This window comes from Myotis myotis, unplaced genomic scaffold (genome assembly GCF_014108235.1).
Source record: "Myotis myotis isolate mMyoMyo1 unplaced genomic scaffold, mMyoMyo1.p scaffold_m19_p_2, whole genome shotgun sequence".
Classification (NCBI taxonomy): Eukaryota; Metazoa; Chordata; class Mammalia; order Chiroptera; family Vespertilionidae; genus Myotis; species Myotis myotis.
The window spans coordinates 38,464,480-38,488,171 of NW_023416324.1; the positions used below are offsets into that span (position 1 = coordinate 38,464,480).

At 39.8% G+C, this 23,692-nt stretch overlaps 1 protein-coding gene across 1 annotated transcript in view; it reads right to left on the reverse strand.

Moving 5' to 3' along the window:
- Positions 1-1,007: 1,007 nt before the first annotated feature.
- FYB2 (FYN binding protein 2) overlaps positions 1,008-23,692 on the reverse strand; it is a 99,612-nt gene continuing 76,927 nt past the window's right edge. The window contains exons 10-20 of the mRNA XM_036348450.1: positions 22,676-22,790; positions 22,542-22,582; positions 21,085-21,148; positions 20,079-20,174; positions 18,031-18,059; positions 16,294-16,354; positions 8,727-8,813; positions 5,822-5,909; positions 3,562-3,718; positions 3,437-3,470; positions 1,008-3,099 (exon numbers count right to left, since the gene is read on the reverse strand). Coding sequence (XP_036204343.1) covers positions 3,078-3,099; positions 3,437-3,470; positions 3,562-3,718; positions 5,822-5,909; positions 8,727-8,813; positions 16,294-16,354; positions 18,031-18,059; positions 20,079-20,174; positions 21,085-21,148; positions 22,542-22,582; positions 22,676-22,790 — 794 coding nt within the window. The 3' untranslated portion in view covers positions 1,008-3,077. The remainder of the gene's footprint in view (positions 3,100-3,436; positions 3,471-3,561; positions 3,719-5,821; positions 5,910-8,726; positions 8,814-16,293; positions 16,355-18,030; positions 18,060-20,078; positions 20,175-21,084; positions 21,149-22,541; positions 22,583-22,675; positions 22,791-23,692) is intronic.

Below are 23,692 nucleotides of genomic sequence, written 5' to 3' on the forward strand. Positions count from 1 at the left end.
AGCAGGTTATCTGGGCTTTGTTTAGCTTCTATAATTGCAACATTGTTGCATCCGGAGCTTAGAGCTGGGCTGCCGCAGGCCAGGAACGTTGGCTTCCTCCGTCACTGGAGCAAGCAAGCCTCCTGTTTGCTTCAGCTGCCTGGCTGCCGGCCGCCATCTTGGTTGGCAGTTAATTTGCACATCCTGCTGATTAGCCAATGGGAAGCATTCGGGGGGTATGGTCAGTTTGCATCTTTCTCTTTTACTAGTGTTGATACCTAAAAGTAACTTGAAAAACACTGTACTTTAGTCCTCGTTAATGACATATTAAAGTCAAGACATACCAGATTTCAATTTGCTTTTCCAAACTTAGAAGAAGGAATTTGATTGATTAGTAAAAATGCTTTTCCTTTATTTCCTAAATTCCACGGGTAGTGCATGCTTACTGTGGGAAATTTGAAAAGTAAAGGATGTTTGAAGAAGAGGGAAAAAAATCATCCTAACCCTGTTACCCAGAAACAACTATGTCTTAGGAATTTGTCATTAAATATTCTTCTTTTTCTCTCTTCCTATTCTTCCCCTACAATCTGTGTTCTAAAAGTTCTGAAGGTGTGCAAGAGAGGGCCAGTCAACAGAATGCTATGTCATCTTGGAAAACTAAGTGTTTCACAGAAGCCTCAGGAAGAAGGGAGGGTTTCGTCAGTGCATGTTAACAGGTGGCTGATGACTTGGCTGATAAATGAATTTGTGTGGGCCAGTGTGAGCCTCTGTTAGGGTCAAGTACATTTGTATGTTTTTTATCTGACAGAATGTTATATTTACTTATATGTTTTCATGCAGAATTAAAAGTAAAATAGAGGCATGACATTACTGAAGTCTTAGTTATGATGAGTTATGATGTTTACATTAGAGAATTTTACAGATCAATAGAGTGAGAAATTTAGGTATGATTTAAGTAATGGAAAAAATGTGGCTGACAGTGAAATAGAAACAATCACATTGATTATGGATTAGAGGCAATTATTTTTCCTAAAAATATAGTTCATATCGACAAATAGTAATGAGGTACTAGTTTATGTTAAATCAAATGGTTTATACTTTAAAAACATAGGAAAATGTTCAGTTTTAAAATCCCGTTAAATACAGGGCATCCCAAATATATGTATACACATTTTTACAGCTGATAGCTCAATTTTGAAAATGAAATTATTTTCATAAACACTGCCTTTATAATTATTCAAAGGGTATATATACATACATTTTTTTGGAGGGGCACCCTATATATCTATGTAAAAGTACTTACATCCCAGCCATTTTTTTCAAGTCTTAAGATTTGAATTTCAAAACACATTTTTTGTTTTCAACATCTTCCAACCTCAAAAAAGGCCAGGTACTGAAATAACAGCACTTATACAGTATTCTGTATTAAAGATTTTAGGACACTTTTATTTATATTATTACATTCCAGCCTGACAACAACCCCTGTGAAGTAGATAAGGTGAGTGTTGTTAGCTGTTTTACTAATGAGAAAATTGAGACTTTGAGCTGAGACATGGAATTAGAACAAGAGGTCATGTGAGGAGATGGGACAAATCCATCTCAGTTAAAATTTAGTCCTGGTGCCACTGCAGAATTATTGCATGAAAGGTCTCTGCTCTGCATAGTCCTGTCTTCTCTTTCACTTACCTCCTTGCCCACTGTGACAGGTCTGGCCCGAGGTATGGGAGAGGGCTGTGGTTTCCCTGCCTCTCACTGAGTAGGTACATTTAATTTAGGGGATCCAAGCAGAAATATATTTCCAGTTTGGCTACCATCCAAGAAACCTTGGAGTCATTCCCTAATTCTTCCTCTTACCTTTGTAATATCTCTAGTGAGGCTCCTGCCCTATATATTTTTATTGCTGGTCAAATGCTCTTTTGCCTAGAATATTGCAAAAGCACCTAGTCTTTCCTCTCTCTAATATATCACTTATATTGCTGGGGTTGTTTTTTTCTTTTCTCTCTAAACATCTGGCATTGCCTTCCTGTTTAAGACCTTTGAGTAAGCACTCTGTCATATTCTAGCCCCAACTTACCCCATTCCAGCTCTTGCCATGTCCCTTCAATTTCTTCCTGATCACCAGATAGTGTGGATTTTCTATCTCTGCCTCGTCTAGCAAATACGTGTGTGGTTAAAGGCCAAGCTTCAGTGTTGCCCTTCTTACTCTTTGACACATTTCATTCATACCTATTTCCCTCTCTAAACACTGTAATACTTTTGATTCTTGTCTCTAGAATAAGCTTAGCCTTTATTGGCAAGTGCTATTTGGAACTTGAAAAAGGAAATAAAAGAACCTATAAGCTTAAGAAATAATCTCACAGTATATAAAGGATGTGGCCATGGAGTAAATTCACACCCTGGAACGCTAGAATCACCCTGCTTCACAGTGTACAACATTTGAAATACAGAATGTTATTAACAGCTTACTTTTCATTACTTTCATATAAATTCTATTATTTAAATAAGTGTTCAGGCATAGACAAGATATTACTTATTTTTGGACAACAGGGTATTTTAAGCCAATACAGCATATATTTTCTTTAAGTATATTGGGTGGATTTTCAGTATACTATTTCCAAAAGAAACCCATTTTGAGTCTGATTTTGTGACAAAGCAGAACACTTATACCTTGAGCTGTAATTGTACTTTGAGTATAAAATGGTTGCACTATTATGTTAGAATTAAATTACACCCATTTTAAATGTACAGCATCTTTTAGAACGTTATAAACACTTGTGTACTCATATGGGAAGCACACTAACCATCTGTACAATTGACTAGGTAGTGCCATAGGCATGATTGCTAACTTCAGATGTGGCTCATTGAGTAAGTGCTCAAATGCTAACACACACTTTCCCATTCTCTGAGCCAGCAGTAAAATAGACATGGAAAGATAACCTTTTGGGAGTAAAATCAACTAAATGTGGAGGATTTGTTTTCTCTTCTGAGTTCCTAACAAACGTTTCCACCATCTCCTTTTGACGTGTAAACTGATGGAGCAGGACCAGTGTCTCAGGCCTGGTTCTCACTTGTGCATGGCACACTGGGTGTGGATCTTCCTAAGGTGAACAACCTTGAGGCCTAAGAAAAAATAGAAATATATTTTGAAATGTAGACAGTGGAGTACTGAGCAGGCGATTTCTGGGGCATTTCTTACCCCGTTTAATATTTGTATGCTCCTTTAAAATGTTTATAATTATGCTCTGTAGAGCTGGATAACACACTCAGGAGACAATAATAGACAATAATAAAATCTCTTCCAAAGTAATCCTTATAGAATAGGGCGTCACATATCTAATTTTCAGATGTGTTCCTGAATTGTAAATAAATTGAGTAGTATTTCTTTGAAATGAATGTATACAACAATGTGTTAAGTGTTTAGAATTCATTATTTGAAGTACAAAATCAAACCACTTACTTGAAATCTAGATGTTCAATTAGCACATATCCATCTATAGAAACAAAAATCTAAGTTATAGAGAGAATACTTTGAGATTTTTTTTTTTAAAGTGAAATTTTGGGGGCAACGAGCCAGTAACTTACATTTGCCTTTAGAATTGCGGCATATCACTAGATTTTCTTCAGTGACATCAATGATGTCCAGTTCTTCTCCAGGGGTTATTGGCAAATCAAAGATCCCGTTTCTTGAATTCCTGGAACACGCCACTGCTGTGTTGATGACAGTAATCTCTTTATCATACTGGAATGAGAAATCACTAATCAGACTGTGCTTGCATCGTTTTCCTTTCATTATAATAAAATCAATGGAGGAAGTAATATAGTAGTAACCACAATATAAACTCAAGATGCTAGATATTAATTTGTTAGGGGAATAGAAAATAATAGCAAAACAATCATTGAAAGGAATGTTATTTAAGGAAATAATGGTAAAATGCCACAATCTTATATTTGCTTGGTAAGATCGCATTTTCATTGTTTTCACATCCATTATCTAATTGTGCTAGAATGCATTCTGGTGAATGAGAACGCTGTAACATAGGTATACATTAAATACTGTGGCTAGTAATGTTAAATGTTCCAAACCCAAGAAAGGAGAAGTTTACAAAAGAGGGTGGAGGTGGGAGGAAACACTCTTAGAATTTATAATGTTCTTACATACTCTCTACCCTTCCCCTCTGGGTGGATTTATATATTTCTATATATAGCTAAAATAGTAAGAATAGGTGTGGGGGCAATTTCCACTCTTCTTCTGTGGTCAAAGTCAGGGATTTGTTGAAACCCCCCCCCCAAAAAAACCTGATTGATATTGGTTGAGCAATTCAATATCTGACCTTAGGGGTAACTAGCTGGCCTATACATTTATAGGTACATCACCTAAGTATTGAGATCCCTTGACTGAAAAAAAGAGAAGTGTTCCAGAATATATAGCTTATACTGACAGGTGTCACTTTACCAAATTTGGGTGGCCAAACTTCTCCCTTTGCTCAGGACAGTGTTTATTTACAGATACTTATTATTTAAGATGAGGGATACCTCCTTCCACTCTCAAAGTCTCCTGAATTTGGATGATGAATTGTAAGATCACCCTACACCAAGTGGGATCTGATCCAAAAGACAGATTTGTGTTATAGAGTAATGGCTTCTTAAGTGATTTCTTACCCTTTCTAGGCCCTTGTTCACTGTGAGTACACAGTGATTTCCTAAAACGCAAATCAGATCAGGTCAACACTCTTCACTGCTTTCAGGATCAGAGTAACATTTCTTAGCTTGATATTCAAGGTCCTTTGCACATTGTCATTCCCATGCCCCCATTTCTGTCTCTTTTATTGAAGCGACATCAAGCTATATGATAATCCTGAATATACCACATACCTTTCATATTTCCATGCCATTGCTCATGCTGTTTTCTCTGCCTGGATTACCTTTTTTTTCCCCTCTTAACCACCCTGCATGAAGACTTTCATCACTGCTCTGAATAATTTACTGTTTTAATTGCATCTTGTATATACTCCTGTTACAGCATTATAATAAACATTTGTCCTATAAAATGAGAGTGTAAGGTATTTTTATTCATCCTGTACCTTCAATGCCTGGCACAAATAGTTTATTATTTGAGCTGAATAAAAGTTATTGAAATGGAATACTTTGAAAGTTTTTAGGCAGAGACATAACTTGGACAAATTTTATGAGCAGGATGCACACTCCGTCTCTCTCAGTCCAGTGACTGGCACATCGGAGGTGTTCAGTAAGTTCCTAAGTTAATAAATTCTTACTATGGTCATATATAAAGCCAGAAGGTAGAATTGTTTGATTCGTTTGGAATTATGGGACAATGCCCACGGACTCTGTGACAGGAGCTGCAGAGGCGTCACCCACTTCTTCACTGTTCATGTATTTGTTCAGTGTCTCACTCATTCACTGAGCAGTATGTCACCAGTTTATGTTGGGAGCTGGGGAGCAATCTGAGTGAGACAAAATCTCTCCTTCAAAAGGGACTTGAGAGTTTTAGTTCCCAATGGGCATGTGTGCACAGGTTGTAACACCGTTGATCTGTGTAACAGGTGTGTTTGTAATGTGTGTGCTGAGGGAGTGACTTCACCTGGAGGAATTGGGCAAGAGTGGGTGACATCTGGACTGAGCACCTTAGGACTTTTTCCAGGTAGAGGAAGTAGCATATACAAAGGCATGATAATACAAGAATGCATCAAGAAAACATAACAATACCAGCTTTATAGTCAGAAATCATGTCTGAATCAGGCAGGGGTGCAACATCCTGTCAGAATCTTTATAAACAGAAGTTTCTAGCCTGTAATGTTGTTTTTACCTTCAGAGGAGAACATACCTCAAATCTTTCTCTAAAAAGTTTTTCTCTTTCCATTCTCTTTTCTAAGTTTTGCTTCTTGGTTCTGAAGAAATTTCTAGGCGATAGACTGGCAAGAAAAATGCAGGCAGGGTTGAATGTACTATCCTATATAAGGCAAATCGACGAACTGCAGAACAACCGGTTGCTATGATGCACACTGACCACCAGGGGGCAGATGCTCAACAGAGGAGATGCCTGCCCCCTGATGGCCAGTGCGCTCCCATAGGGGGAGCACTGCTCAGCCACAAGCCAGGCTGACGGCTGGCGAGTACAGCAGCCTGCCTCCACAGCAGCACTAAGGATATCTGACTGCAGCTTAGCCCCCCTCCTGTGGACATCCCCCGAGGGCACCTGGACTGTGAAAGGGTGCAGGCCAGGTTGAGTGACCCCCACACCCCTGAATACACAAATGTCATGCACTGGGCCTCTAGTATACTAGTAAAACCCTTAAGTTTCTAAATTTATAAAGTGGTCCTATTTCAGTAAAAATTTAGGAATGTTGTTGTTTATAATTTTATATATGTTTTATACACAAACCATAGCAGATTGTCAAAACAACTGAACCAAACAATACCAGTTCTTTTCCCTTGCAATTAACCATTTTTATTTGACAGCAAGATAACTTTGAATAACATCTAATTGTTTATAAACAATTTGCCCTAGCCAGTTTGGCTCAGTGGATAGAGTGTCAGCCTGCAGATTGAAGGGTCCCAGGTTCATTTCCAGTCAAGGGCACATGCCTGAGTTGCAGGCTTGATCCCCAGTAGGGGGCGTGCAGGAAATAATCAATGAGTCTCTCTCATCATTGATGTTTCTATCTCTTTCTCCCTCTCCTTCCTCTCTGAAATCAATAAAATGTATTAAAACAAAAAAAGAAAAACAATTTAAGTTACATGAGAAACTTCTCTGAATCAGATTCTCTGAAAGAAGAAACTTATGTAACATTATAAATATTCCCACTCATCCTCAGATTAATGGAAACCAGTTAGAATAAATGGCTCACATATTTGGGAATCAATCAGAGACCTCTCTAGTTTGCTGAATGATTACGGAGAAGACAGAATTAAGAAAATAAAGCAAGGTGCCACAAATGTATGCAACAATTTCAGGACATAAAAGTGGATAACCCTGCAGTAGAGGCTGACTATGCTTTTACTTCCTTTTCCTCCCTCCTGCTCTTCATTTGGGGGTTGGTGCTGCATTTTAGTTATTTAATGTACTGACAGAGGGAAACAGGTTCTATTAGTTTTATTCAGAAGCATTACTTATATGTTCCATTCCACAGTCACTGCCATGTTTTAGGCAATGGCAGTTCTCATCTGATATTCAAGGTTCTTTGCACACTGTCATTCCCATGCCCCCTCTTGTCTTTCCTTCTTCAAATCTACCTGCAGACCTGTCTTCAGTCATCTTTCTAGAATCTAATTGACTGCTTCACTCTCTTGCTTAAAAACTTTGAATCTGTCTTTACTGCCTCAGAGATGAAGTCCTAGTCCCATGGTACACAGGGCACTTTAGAATCTGGCCACAGTCTGCCTTCCAGCTGCCCTGTTCCTGTACATGCAAAGTCCACATGGGACGTCTTACAGGTGGGCTATCCTTCCCAGCGTCTCTGAAAATGTGCCATCTTACATTAATAAAGGGAGAGTGAAAAGATTGTACTAATACAGAAAGCATTTTTTATTGGTAGAATAAATTGGTAGAAATTATTTTAAAAAAGAGTCAGGAGCACATGGAAATTGATACATCCATCTACAGGAGTAATGATAATCTCAACATACTGCATAAAAATTTACCACATTTTCAAAGTTACTCAGTTGAGAATAAAAACTATTATGTCAGTTTGTTGTAAGAATTTTAAAAAAAGCACTAGAAAACGTTTTCCTAAAAAGACTTAGGTGCAGTCATTAAAATACTAAGAAGCTGTCTGTGGGGGGTGGGCAGTAAGAAATTCTATTTCCTCTCTTGGAATTCTGTTTTGCTATGCTATGAAGTTGAAGGTGGGAAGTGCTTTCTAGTCTGTGAATACATCTTTCCTACTTGGAAAAATAAATTACATCAAGTCTAAACCCAAAGAAAATAAATATAAAGGAAGGGTCATTGTATGCTGTCCTCTGAGTTTAAGTTTGGCATAGGCTAATGTCTTATTTCTTTTGGGGTGCCCCTTGTAGGACTTTTCTAGACAGGTTTCCCAATGCAGACAGACCACACAGTGTTCCCAGCATAATGACTATTTAGACAAGGATTTCCCGAAGACATTGGTTAAACAGTGGGCCTCAGAGCTGCCCCATCTCCTAGTAACTGAGGTGAAGGCTGGGGCACTGAGCACCAAGTCACCACCCAAGACAGTGAAAAACATTGCCTCCCCCTCAGCCCACTGAATCCAACTGGGAGCTTGAATCACATGAGGGAAGGTTAGATTTTGAATTGATAAAACAGTCTTTTGTAAATTAACACTAATGTAGACATAACTAGAATTATATTGTGTTTTAGGGAAGTCCGTCTTATGATATGACACCAAGTTTCATATATGTTCAGACTGGTATATTATGTAAGGTTTGTCTTATAGGGGGAAAATCTTTTCAGCCTTAAAGAAGACTGGAAGGTTTTCATTGTTTGATAAGGGCTGGTTTGAAATCTTTCCTCACTTCCCATTTGCCAAAAGCAGAGATGATGCAGATAAATGTGTGTTGCTCTTTACATTTTCATATTCTGTGTCTCTTCTAATCCCCTCAACTGTACCATCATTTAGGTGTTGCAATTCTCATTGTGCAGATGAAGAACCTGAAAATCAAATGTCCTGACTGCCTCTAAGTGTATGCAGCTGGTGAGAGGAATAGCCTGGAGTGGAGAAGCTGTAAAGTAGGCACACCTGTGCACTTACCTTTCTGATCCTTGAGCATCTTTCTTCTCTTTTTCCCCCTTTGGCTTAAAAAACTTGGGCTTCCAAGTTTTTACTTTATCTTCATCCCTGAAGAGAAAAATATTTTTGAGCAAGTCAATCAAGATGGAACTAAAACAGTTATGGAACCATCCGTACTTTCTGGGTAATTGTTTTACAAAAAATATTTAAAAGTTATCTAGAAGTATATTTTGATTCTATGGCAACTTCAGAGAGCAGATAGTTTAGGTTTTGCAAGGCCTAACACCTCTGGGGTAACCACTTAATTGGGCCAGTGTGACCATATTTACAAAAAACAAGTGGCTGGCTATATTTAGCCCACAGACCACAGAGAGCTGACCCCCTGATCTGTGGCAATCCACATCGGAAACCAGCAGCAAGCGATCAACCTGCTTATAATCATACTTTCTCTCCTTTCTGAGCCTCAGTTTCTGTGCCTCTACTAGTAAAACATGAATAATAACATTAACTTCCATGATGAGAAAAAAACTAATCTAAGTAGTGCTTAGCATTAGCAGGGAAGGAATCAGGGAGGGAGGGGTATTGTAGAAAGAACTGACACTTTCTGAGAACCTATGTGCCAAGCCTTATGCTTTTACACATGTTAATTGACTTGTCACGGTAAGCATCTGTTAAAGCCGTCATTCATAAAGGGTTACAGAGGAGGAAATAGTGATCAGAGCATATCATGGTCACAGAAATAGTGGCTTTGAACCCAGGTGCCTTTGCCTCAAGTCTGTGGCATACCTGCTGCTTCAAAACGTGTTTTGTTTTTGTTTTTTCTTTCTGGTATGACAAAATTACCAGCATCTCCATGATTGATATGAGCAGAACAGGACCCTGCTCCATCAACCATCTGGTGTCTGCACATCAGAACCTTAAATAACTCTTCATCGGGTAAATTAGAAGCACAGGGCATTATGTCACAGGAATTTCTGAGATTTTCAGAGACCTTATGTCACCCGTCCCTTCAGAGTATGGTCACAGGTGTCCAACAGCATGTCAAGGACTCAGCATTTGACTGGCTAAGGAGATGCAGCTTAGAAAGTCTTTTAAGAAGCCTTCCAGGACTTGTGGAGGGAGCTCCAACCCCTCTCTCCTTTCAACATCTGTTGCCTTTGAAGTCTACAACATGGAGCTCAGTAATCACTGCTTTCTGTCTAATGGCCAGTTGTTTCATCTCTCCACTTCAGGTTCCCAGAAAATGGGATCCAACCATATATTCCAGTGTGTCTATGCCAGGCATACAGCGATGCTCAGTGAGAATGGGCATGGCTGTTTGGAAGGGGCTACAGCTGTGAGGGCAGGGAAGGGGCAAGGCAAATGCCTACTTAAAAGCTTATTTTCTTTACTGATTATAAAGCAATATATTTTGAGTATTAAATAATGAAGCAGAAGTAGAAAAGAGACAATATAAGCATGATCTGACCTTTCAAGGACATCTTAGTTTCCTTCCAAACATTTTCCAAACCCTTTCAGAAACTGAATGGAGATCACTCTGATACATACAATTTTTCATTCTGCTATTTTTCAGTTGTCATAGTGCAAGCATTTCTCCATGTCATTGAAAACTATTTAGTATATATTTAATACATATGTTAATGTTTATGTAGAGTACTATACTATAACCTATATATATGTAAAAGCCTAAGCAACAGGCCAACTGGCCAGTAGATATGATGTGCACTGACCACCAGGGGCAGACCCCCAACACAGGAGCAGAAACCACAGGCATGGAAACATGGTACAGACTGATGAATCTCAGAGGGAAGGGGGGAGGGTGGGAAGAGATTAACCAAAGATCTTACATGCATACTAGAGGTCCATGTATGGATTCATGCACCGGTGGGGTCCCTCGGCCTGGCCTGCAGGGATCAGGCCGAAACTGGCTCTCCAACATCCCCTGAGGGGTCCCAGATTGTAAGAGGGTGCAGGCCAAGCCAAGGGACCCCACTGGTGCATGAATGCGTGCACTGGGCCTCTAGTATGCTTATAAAATCATTGGCTATTTGGGTAGTTTTAAACATCTCATTTTTATAAATAACCCTGACACTGATATTTTTGCACATAATTTATTCTTTATGGTTATTACTTTTTTAAATAGAGCTAGTTGCTTGCAGTAAAATTACTGGGTTAAGTAAAGGGTCTTGGCATTTCAGATACACATTGCCAAATTATCTTCCAGAAAGATCACATCATTTTATACCCATGCTAACCATGTGAATGTTATGGTCAACTCTTTGCTTCCTTGTCAACTTATTTTTGCTTTTCTAGGGATCAAATTAGAAAGCTTAATGAACTTGGCAGGGTAAGAACTGCTATTGCCACATCACAGGTTAGGAAACTCAGGTTCAGAGAAGATGACATGCCCAGGTCCCCCTGGTGCCAGGCCGCAGAGGCTGTGTCAGCCTCCTTTTCAAGTCCCCCCGTCCCTTCTCTTGCTGACTCTCTAGAAGGTATTCTGATGAACAAAAGGCAATGAGACATAAAGCAGAGGTCTGGGTTACCTAGCTAGTGACAATTTAATCCAGAGTGCTTCGGGATACTCCTCAATCAAATACCCATCAGGACATGACATGCAAACTAGCCAAGTTTACAAGAGCTCAAATAACATCTTCCCTCGCTCTTCTCCCTCCACATTCTGCTACTCTCTCTCCATCAGTGTCCTGCTGCTACAGATGTCTTTCATAATTGGTTTCTCTGAGGCCACACAGAAGATTTACTGTCACATGAACATCAGTCAAACTCTGTTGGGTCTAAGCCAGCTGTTCTCAACCTGTGGGTCGCGACCCCTTTGGGGGTCGAATGACCCTTTTACAGGGGTCGCCTAAGACCATCAGAAAACACATATATAATTACATATTGTTTTTGTGATTAATCACTATGCTTTAATTATGTTCAATTTGTAACAATGAAATTGGGGGTCACCACAACATGAGGAACTGTATTAAAGGGTCGCGGCATTAGGAAGGTTGAGAAACACTGGTCTAAGCGATTTGATCAATATCATTTGTTTATGAAATATTCCTCATGTACCTACCATGCCTTAAGTGCTATATCAAGAGCTGGGTAATGGAGATGAAGATATGGTTTCCACCAGAGGAATTAACAATTTAATAAATTCCACTTAAGTTCTCTGAAATAACTTCTCCTTCATTTCTTTCACCACCCTAGGGCACATTTTGATCATCTTTCACCTGAGTGATTTTAATGATACCTTTTTTTTTTTTTAACTTGGGAAACATTTATTTATTTACTTTCCCACATCACCAGTCATTAATATCAGTAGCACAGTACTACAGTGTCTCTTATATCCTGTGGAGAACTTCAAGCAGGTCACAGCGTTATGAGCTCCTGGCTTTGGTCCCATAAACTTTCCCTGAAATGACCTAGGTAATGACATGCTAACATATGTTCTACTCTGACTTCCTCTGCAGTGTTCTGTGGAGGGCTGGGTTACTCCCTGAAAGGCAGCTCTGACTGTACTGCCCTGCTCAGAGTTCTGCATGTCCTCATTTGGCGGCAGAGAGCAGGAGAACATTCTGAAGGGCCCTCCAAATTCAGAACGCTGGATCCTGGATACGTTTTTTTTGGTCTCGTTTTGTCTTAAATTGCTAAGGACTACATCTAGTATCCTAACAGCCCCACAAATCAGCTGAAACCAGACAGAGAGCAGTAAGCAACATGCAAGCATAGAAGGCAAGTCTGTCCTGAGGAAAGCGCTAGTGTCAGCCCCACCGCATTTGAGAAGACTGAAATTTAGGTCAAGGACAAGGTAGGAGATAAGACAGATGATCATATTGGATTTTTTAAAAATATGTTTTTTATTTTGGAGCGAGGGGGAGGGAGAGGGATAGAGATATAGAAACATCAATGAGAGAGACACATCAATCACCTGCCTCCTGCATACCAGTTCACAACCTGGGCATGTACCCTGACCAGGAATTGAACTGGGAACCTCTTGGTTCATGGGTGAACACTCAACCACTGGGCAACACCAGTTGGGTCATACTGGATTTTTAAAAAAGCCAAATTCAGCTCTGTTATTTATATGAGAGACATGAATGTGAATATGGAAAACAAAAGATCAAACATCTATACTAGGGAAATACTAATGAAAATATCAGTAGACATAATATTGGGCACATCACTTCAAGACAGAGAATCTCTAGGAGACAGTAGTGGAGAACACTAGCTGGGTGAGCCTGGACAGGTGGCTTAACCTGTGCCTCAGTTTCTCTTCTATAAAATTTGTTTAATAATAGTGTCTACTTCACAGGATTGTTGTGAGACTGAATGAGTTAATGTATATTAAATATATGAAACAGTGACTAACCCACAGTAAGAGCTATATACATATTTTTGTTAATAGTATTAGAGATAGAAATGATTACAACATAATGAAGAAACATTAAATTTACTAGAATATATTTCAAATTTTGTATGCAATTAATAAAATAGAATATATAAGGCAACAAATGCTAGAACTTTTGGAAGAAACAGAAATTTGCCATCCTTGTGTGAGATTTCAACCAATTTCTTTCAAATATTGATGAATCAAGCATCTAAAAATTCATAAATTTATGGAAGATTTTTAATAAGAAAATTAACACATACTTGATTTAAAGTACATAAATTGATCCCTGTATCATGAAATTAGAGAACTCAAAAAATAGAGAAAAGTCATATATTTCTAACATGCACATAGAATATTTATAATAATTGACCATATACTTGGCATAAGTCATGTCTCAGAACATGTTAAGGTACTGATATCAACTACTTTCTCAGACCACGATGTGCTGAAGATAGATATGACACCGGAATGGATCAGAGAATATGGAAACAGGTCTTCAGATATTGGATACTTGGTATGACAAAGGTGGTGTTGTAGGTCAATGAGAAAATAGGGACCACTCAACCCTGCCAGGACATTTATTCACATGAAAGAAAATTCAATTAGACCTCTACTTCCCTATAAATACAAAAATCCAGTCCAGGCAGATCTAAGGTTTAAGTGTAAAAGATAGAGCTAACAGTTTTAGAAGATAAGGGAGAACATCATATGACCTTGGGATAAATACTTCTTTAAGAGATGCGGCAACAATCATAAAGGGTAAATTGATAAATTCAAACACATTAAAATTAAGCATTTGTGTTCATCAGAAGCAACAAGCTTGCCAAAAACCTGTTTTCTAGTTACACAGTTCCCCCACCTGTCAAAGTGTTACATATCCTGCTTCACCTTTGCACAGAGACTGTCCTGATCCCCCAAATAATGGAAACGGTACCTATTCTGAGCTTCCAGATTATTTTGCTCACTTTCTTTTTTAAAGGAGGTCCCTTGTTACCTGAATTAACCAACTGTTTTGGTATAAGGACACATGATGTAGATTGGAAAGCCACAGTCCCTTCCTTAGGGAGCTTTCATTTAGAGGAGGGGACAAGCAAGAAATAAGACCACTACAACTTCGAGGAAAATGTTCTGGTTAAGGAGGGGTATCTATCCTAAATTGACAAGGTCAGAGAGGATTTCCTGGGGAAATCTGAATTCAGTTGTAAATAATGATGGGTAAAATAGACAACCAGGCAAAAAGCACGGCAAAGTGTTATAGGTAGACCAGTCCTCTTTTCTTAAATTCTCCCTCCTGCTAGATGTCTCCTCAATGATCTATTCTAAAATGACTATCAGTCTTCTCTCAACACAAACACACCTTATGTTCACTCTCTCTCAAAATTTCCAAACAACCAAATTCCAATGTGAAATTACGGATTTATTTTTTATTAATTTATCTGTCTTCGATCAGACAGGAATATAAATTATATCTGTTTTCACTGCTGTATATCCTGACACACAGTACATGTTCACTGCATACCTGCTGAATGAACTGATGAAGCTGGAAGAAATGTGAAGCTTTAGAAATACTGGACAACTGGTTGAGCTCCAGGAGCTCCAGGTAGTATAGTACAGGTGGAACACTGGAATACAGGTGCGGAGGAGGAGGTCCAGGTGAGGCGGAGGGTTTGCCAGGGGCTGGATCGCTAAGGAATTGTATATCTTCCTAAGCAGTTCGGAGTTCATTCTAAGAGTGATTGACAACCACTCCACATTTCAAGCTGCTGGGTGGTTGGTTTTGTGACATGATCACATTTGCATGTCGGAAAGTTTGGAGAATAAACTGCAGTGGAGGTGAGATGGTCATTCAGAAAGTTGTTGGAATCCAACTGAAAACCAGTGAGGGCCTGCGTTGTGGCTGGGCAGAGGGGACAGAGATGTGGGAGTGTTTGGGGGAGAATTGGAAGAGAAGAGGGTGCATGGCAGGAGAGGAGGAGTTAAGGACAATGCCTAGAATTTTGGTTTGGGCAATTGAAACAGTCACCAACATAAAGATTAGAAGAAAAAGACCATATCTGGGTGAAGGGTTGAGGTTATGAGTTATTATGAAATTCTGAGTTTCAAATAGAGTTAGGCCTATTAGAGTGGAGGAGGGAAATCCAACCTCCACATGTAAATTTTGGCATCATTACCATAGTGATTGCTATCAAAGCCCTAGTGTGGATGAGATCATTCAAGAACATACAAAGGAAGAATAGAAGTGAAATAGGAAGAGTTGAACAGTAGAATTAGAACTCACACAGCACCCACACAAAGCCAAAAACAAGCAGGAGGAGCCACAGCCAAAAGATGAGAAATAAGAAATATTAATAATCTGGAAACCTGGGGAAAAGTATTTTTTTTTTCTTTAAAGGTTGCCATAGTCAACAGTTTAAGATATTATGGTGAAATCAAGAAAGCTAAGGAGCCGAAACTGGTTTGGCTCAGTGGATAGAGCGTCGGCCTGCGGACTGAGAGGTCCCAGGTTCGATTCCGGTCAAGGGCATGTACCTCGGTTGCGGGCACATCCCCAGTGGGGGGTGTGCAGGAGGCGGCTGAACGATGTTTCTCTCCCATCGATGTTTCTAACTCTCTATCTCTCTCTCCCTTCCTCTCTGTAAAAAATCAATAAAATATATTAAAAAAAAAAAGAAAGCTAAGGATTTAACGGTCTGTGCTAGCTGTAACAAATAATTATTAGTGGCCTTACCAAAAATAAGTGCACCGGTGTGACTAGCACAGAGGTCATTGCCATGAGCTTGAAGGGATGAGCAGAGGAGACTTCAGTTTAGAGGGAAAGGATGGATATGTAGCTAGAGGGGGAGTCAAGTTTTGGGAAGCTTTCTTTTCGATAGGTTATAATTATTTAGTCTTTGAGAACACAGGTTTTGTCAGATGGCACCTCCCATCTCCCCTGTTGCCTTGTTAAACAAATGTTTGTTGCATAGAAATAAGTTCAAGTCCCTAGATTCAAGGATAAGAGACAGGTTCTAAAGCTCCAGTGACGTTTGAGTTACCTTCCACTGTTAGAGCATCTATGTTATTTATTGTTTTCCCTTCTCATTGGGGGGATGTAACAAGTTGCTTTTCATCCAAGACCCAAAGATGCATATGCAACAAGACACCAGGACGTGGGTTAAATACCAGGGATGGACAGAAGGTAAAAGGACTTACTTTGACTCTTTTTCATTGATGGTCACGTCAGCGTGCATAATAACTTCCTGGGACCTAAGTTCTAGAATCAAGATAGGATCAAAACAGTCCATTATTAGGTAGGGTTTATACAACCCTGGCTTCTCAAATTGCATACAATTACCTAATTACCCAGGCACATCCCCAAGCCTCTTTTACCAAAGCCTGATCACAGAACACAGATAGGCTGAAAGGATCAAAGAACGAGAAAGTCCTCATTTGGGGAGAAATTCAACTGAAGTACTAAAAACACACAGATGCCCTCATATCTCAAATGTGCACACACACATATTTAGATTAATTTGATTCCAGAAATGTGAGTTGCTGAAAGGATCAGCTTTAAACTAGGTTTCCATCATCCTAAACCTGGATAAAGATGTTATACTGAGTCCTGGCCTGTGTGGCTTGGTTGGAGCATCGTCCCATGCACCAGAAGGTTGCAGGTTTGATCCTGGTCAGGGCACATACCTAGGTTGTGTGTTTGATGCCCAGTCAGGGCAGGTATGGGAGGCACCAATTGCTGTATCTCTCTCACATCGATGTCTGTCTGTCTGTCTATCTCTCTCCCAGCCCCCCAAACCCTTCTTCCCTCTTTGGAATTAATTTTTAAAAAAAGATGCTATAACTGCTAGAATAGTGAGAGGCTTTTTCTTAATTCCTAAGGAAAAATACGAGTTTAATAGAATATTAATGTTGATTTTTCCTCCCAAAATTTTTATTTCAAATCATTGGCAACTGATCCTTTATAATAATTTTGCATAAAATGGAATCTGACTTAGTACATAGTCATAATTAGACATGTTTATTTTAAGATATTCACATTCCTTGGTGCTCTACATAGAAACCCATAATGTTCAAGTGATTCACCACCTGAGCGAATTTGAAATTTTTCTGGCATAATTATTTATAATTCACATTCAATTACTCATAAATTTGGATGGGGTACAATGCATGTCTGTTCTAAGTTGGCCTCTTTTTTTTTTTAACATAGATATTTTGGGAGACCTGTAGTTTGACCAGGTGTATATAATCTTTTAAAATTTTGTTCAGCAAACTCGTATATGTGGACTATAATATATATTTGAATTGCCAAGTCAGAGTGAAATTAAAGCAGCCACCATGGCTAGAGCCCACAAAATCCAACAGAAGACATGGCCCGCTTTTAATAACAGATTAAACTTAACGGGACATGTGTTGAGAGCCTACTGGGTGCAAGGCACTGCGCTAATTTGTGCACTATTGTTTTTACAGCAAAGCAAACAATATTGCAACAACCCAGCCTTGATTCGGTTAGCGTGTGTGCCACAACATGACCGTGATCAACTTACTACATTGTAATTAGGGAGATCTGGCTATCAAACCTTCAGGTGGCTGTGTGGTATAATTCAAATGCAGAAGCTTCATAATCCAAGAGACCTGAGTACAAATTCCAGATCACTAAAGTAGGGATGTGGATCCTAGAGCCTCCCTAAAAAGGGATGATAATAACTTTCTTTTTTTCTATGATTTTAAGAGGCCTGGGATATAGTAGGCACTTGAGAAATGATACTCATCTTCCCCAAAGTCAGTACTACTGTTGTGTAAAATTTGTTCTTTGACTTGGATGTGTCAATTTTTCATTAAATGTGGAATGCAGGCAGGATGACTGCTTCTCTTTCCCGGCCCCGGACTATGCCAATCTGTGTGGTTTTGTGCCAGAAATAACTAAATGTCACTTACCTAAATCCGGCAGCGAAATGGAAAACGCACTGTTATGGACAAAAGGCACAGAAGGTTTAGGAAAGAAAGCCATGTTCAGGATAGCACAGTGATGACTAGGTTTCTTGATACTGATGTCTCTAGTCAAAGATGCGGGCAGAGCTTACCTTCCCTGCATCTGTGTTCTGACCCTCTCCCCACTTTTTTGATGAGCTTATTTATCTCAAGGGACGACTTATACCCCTTTCCTACCAGACAGCTTCAGGCTGCCCCACGGCCCTGCCCTTCTCCATCCAGCATTCTATGTCTGCCTTCTAAACTTCCAAGATGGGCATCAGATGCACACAGCCCTCTGGAGACACTGGGCCCTGCCGATGTCTATGCATAAGCCAAAGGGATGAGGGCAGAATTCCAGGCCAGGCGGAGCTGGAAGATGGTAAACTGCTAAGTGGGTCAGGACATTTGGCCCAGACAAATGGTTGGCTTCTCCTTAAATCTCTCAGTTAGGATCACATGGAAGGAAATATGATGTGGTAGGGAAAAAAAAAATCCATGTATTTTAAGCAATTATTTAAGTTCAGCCCTACAGTCCCAGGTGCTGGGTATACAACATGATTAGACACAGTTTCTGTCCTGAAGTAGCTTGGAATTTAGTGAGGGAGAGCAAACATAAATTAATGTGACACTGTGTGAAAAAAACACGTGATAAAGAAATATCCAAAGGAACAGCACTTTTGGGAAAATCAGCTCGCCTTCATATAAGCCTCAGTGTCTTCATTTCTAAAGTGAATCCCAATGCCTATCTATCTTACCGAGATACTTCTGTAAGGATGCGCATACCTAGCGGTTGTGCCCAGGACACATGGATGCTCAGTGATCCTGCTGGCGTGTCTGTAAGACCAGACTGGGTGCTGTCAGCACTGGGATGTGCAGGTTGGAGTGGAAGTCAGAGAGCGTTCTCACTGGGTCCTATTTATAAGGGACTGCGGGTGTCATGCTAATCATCTTTGTTGGAAGCGTCTAACCGGCTAGTGCCAGGGTTTGCCTCTAGGTCTCATTGACTGCTGGAGCCAAAGGACCTCTTTCTCCATAGCCAGGACTTCGATTCATAAACCCTGCATTCTATTGGATCTCTTGGCCGACCTATACCCAATAGACAATTAGACTTAAAGCTGCGTAACTTGGAGGCTTTATCATTGAAAAGCACTTCAAGGTAGAATAACATAATTCCATGTCAGTATTTGTAATAGGCAAATTATTTTACAATTTCCTGTCCTCGTACAATACAGAGCTGCATGTACATCTACACACCTATCTCTCCAGATGAGGGAGAGAAGTGCCTCCAGAGACTACACGGTCTCCCTTTCACTGTATGCAATAGGAAACAGGCTGTACAGGTGCAAACACAAAGTGAATTGCCCAGTTACACATTGAATAAATGGAAGAGCTGAAACCAGAATCCAGACTCTAGGCCTCCATCTCTTCCTATTACCAGTGAAAATGTATCCCTCCCAAACATTGGTCATTAGCGGGTGACGCTGGAGGGTCCTTTCCAGGCCTAAGACTTGAAGATAGATGGACCATTCAGCTGAAAAGTTCATCTTCCCTCTCCACACATTGCCTTTCTCAAGAGAGGCGAATTGGATTACAAAGTGTAGACAAATAAAAACCACTGGAACTTGATGGAATAAGAATGCAAAAAGGGTTGTAATTAATAGCATAATGCTTACTGATACCAGCAGTATATGCCAAGGGTGATGAGGTCAGCTTCCTTTCCGGATTTTGCTTAAGAATTCCCTCTACTCTTGAGAACGTGTAACCTTTTCTCATCAATTTTTTCAAAAGGGACTTTGTTATTTTTTTTTTTTTCATTAGCATCTGTGAGTGTGGTGCACTCAAAAATGGGCAAGAAGAAGGCAAGTGATAGCCAGGGCCTTTGGTTTTACTTTCTGGTACGCTCCCCACTGTGTCTGAGAGCAGGATGGAGACCATCCGCCTGTATGACTGACTATGAGACCGGCACTGCCAACTGTCTCCTGGAAAGAGAAATAGAAGAGGATTTTTTTTACCTTACATTTTCTTTCAATTTGGTTGTCTTCATCTTAAATCTATCCTTTTCTTTCTTGAAGAATCTCTGTAGTCTCTTAAGTGCTTTGCCATCTAAACTAAGAGGAATCAGAGGGTAGAAACAGTGTTTGAGAGAGTACTAGAAATGGAAGGCTGGTGTAGGAAAAGGGCCAGAGGCTTGGAACACCCACCCAAGGAAGAGCAGGAAAATGCCTCACCAACTTTTCTCTTTTCTGTTTTGGCGCCAATATGAAGTAGCACAAGCCAGTCAGCCATGAAGGGAATTATTACATTTCAATACAAACGTTTGTTTACCCTAAATGGTCTCTATTTTGCAGTTTATGGAGCAAAGTCTTCCTTTTAGAGAAGATGACTCAGGGAAGCATGGTTTACAAACTATACTAGAAATAACTTACAGAAATTCCTGCTTCTAAAATTCACATCACTGATTTTTAATTTACCAAATGCTATCATACAACAATAACTGACAACCCAGCTGATGAATGAAGTTTTTTCAAATATGCTCTTGGGTTTTTTGGGGGTAGGGAGAGGGGATGATACATGCAGGTCATCCCATCCAGCATGGATCCTCTTTTTTTCCTTCAACCCTCAAACTTCTTGCTTTTGACCATTGCTGTTTTCCTTTCCACAACGTGCCCCTGATAACTAAACTTGACAAACGATGTCCACTTGAACAAATATTGTTCTTGAAAACCATGGAATGGAAGCAAATTTTTGTTGACATTTACTTATCTCTCACTTATTTTATAACACAAAGTCCCTACTCTGGGAGATGGACATTTTCTCAAAAGAGAAAGCAATGTAATTTGAAATTTATACCATGTGATTGTGTACAATTACGGGTGTTCTATTTACCTCCATTCTCTGTGCAAATCCTCCCTAAAGATGGTGGGGATGGGGCAGGGAGTTACTTCCTAAGCTCATCATCCTAAGCTAGCAGGAAGCTTCCTGCCATTAGGTAGGAAGCCAAGAAAAAGAGAAACTCACTCTATGTTTGTGGAGTTGCTCTTTGTTCTGTATACGTCTTCATACATCTCGTTACTATTTTCTTCTGAAATTAAAAACAATTCATTCATTATAATGACAATAGTTCAGATTCATATTTAGCAAAACATTATTGGATATTGACCAGGTATTTAGGTATTTTGATCTTTTGTTTGTTAAATAATTTTTATTGAAACATATGTACATATTTTTATAGGCACATGGTAAAAATAATTAAACCTTATAAAAGTAGTATATACAAATGAAAATTAATATTCGCTTCCACCCCTGAGTCCAAGTCAATGAAAGTTGATTTGTCAACAGATTCCTTTCTTCTACCCTCCCCTTTGGCATATTTAACATGTAGCAATCAGAGCCTACACATCAGACATTGTGTTGAATTCTGGGGAAATAATGGAGAATTAATTCATCTTGGATATTCTTTCCCTTCACAGCATGGCGCAACACAAAAGCTTAATATACACAGATATTCTTTGAATCCACCTTGACAATGGAGGATTTTCACGTTCAGAACTCGACTTCACACAGTGAGTTTAGGGGAGCTATTGAACGTCTCTGTTTAATGACCTCTAAGAGGGTTTCTCCATCTAAAATCCTGGCATTCTAAGAAGGATAAAAACCAACCAGAGTAGCACCTGCTGATCCCTCCTCCATTTTTTCGTTCATTCATTCAAAAAATATTTAAAAAATGTTATATAACAAGTACCTGGCATTGTGCTAGGGGCTAAGGGAAGAGAGTCATTAATCAAAGAAATCATATAAATATAAAATTATAAGTGACAGGCGCTATGAAAAAGAGAGGCTTGTTGCTCTGAGATTGTACACCAAGGAGAGTGTTCACTGGGGGAGTAATGATTGAGCTGAAATTAGAAGAAAGGTCAAGAGTCACTTAGGCGAAGGGGTCCAGGGGAGGAAAGAAAATTCCAGAAAGAGGGAGTAGCATATGCAAACACCCTGGGGCAAGAGCTTGGTGGGAGCTTGGGAGCCTGGCAAGTTGAGGAGCTAAAACATCAGCATGACTGGATCTCAGAGATGAAGACAGTACCAAGGGAGAACACAGGCTGCAGAGAGAGGTAGAAGCAACCCACTCAAGGCCTTCAGACCATGTTAAGGTCAACCATAAAAGTCCTGGGAAGCTGTGAAAGTGTTTTACGTAAAAACATTCCTCCAATCAGAATTCCGTTGTGAAGAGATCAGGAAGGAAGCCATTTCACAGCAATGTTGCTTCTTTGCCGCAAGAGCCCCATTACCAGCACCTTCACCTTCACAGATCTCAGTGCATTTATTCACACACACTAGCCCACTGCACTGCCCTGAGCTCCCTGTCACCTACCCAACCGGTATTATTAAAATATAAACAAAAGATAAGTTATCATTAATCAGCCACCGAGCACTCAGCAGTTGCTACTGGCAGTTTCAGAAGTGTCTTCCTTCCTTACCACTATCTGAGGCAAATGAGTTGGAGAAGTCCGACTTTGATCTGTGGGGAGAAAAGAAACAAAGACCATTCATCTGTCTCTTCGTGGAGCCTTTAAGGTCTGACCACACTGCTGAGGGGCTGGGGTGCACTTACTCCTTCCTCCCAGGGCACTCAACATCATCATAGGTCTCTTCTGAGATGGATTGTGGCATAAAGGCCCCTTGGCCTGGTGCTTCTTTAGTCACCTCCAAGGCCTCCACATACCCACCTGCAAGGAAAACAGAGAAACCCCTGAAGAACGAGCACTATCATAAATGCACTCACACCCCTCACTGGCAGTGGAGGCAAGAATAGGAGAAGGCAGATTGCATGCACTAAAATGGTTTACCATCTTGGTCTCTATGACCCTTTGCAAACCACTTCTTGCAGAAGCTCAGCTATGAGTCTCTAAAGTTGGGATAATGATCAATAGCACCTACACTTATGTAATTGTGGCAAGGATTGACGCATTTTTAGGAAGGAGGCTGGTTCCCTAGTGAACTAGCAACCCCTCCCTCTTCTTTGATTGTTCTTGCTCTAATCTCTGACCTCAAAGGCAGAAGTCCTCTAGGGTATGTCCCTGGGGCTCCTTCCGCCACCTAAATGAGCTTATCTACTTTTGTGCATTCTTTTTCCCCTTAAAGTAAAATTTCTTAGACAAGTTGACTAAATGCATGTCAACATTTAATATTCATTAATGTTGGAATCAGCCAGAAGATGGTCTGCCAGGTAGAAAAATGTACTGGGGTATTAGCACAAGCAGCTAGCCTGTTAAAAGCAGGTATTGCTTTTTTTCACAGAGCTGTAATTTTGTCATAACCATAAAACTTCCTCCTTTTTATCAGCTGGCATAGGTTAATATTTAGAGTATGGGTGATTGAGAACCATTTTCAAACATGAACTATTAATCAGAAATAAATAGTAATATATCTGCAAAATAAACAATAAGCAAATTGAGTTGTGTCTATTAATTAAATGAACCCAGTAACAAGATTTTATCCTCTGACAAGAAGTCAGTTAGCACATAGGCCCCAAACTATCTCGATGAAGTCAGCTCCCAGAGGCATAAGGTCTTGCTTTTTCTTAAGGAGTTAGCAGTGAATTTCTCCAAAACAAAACAAAGATGCTGAA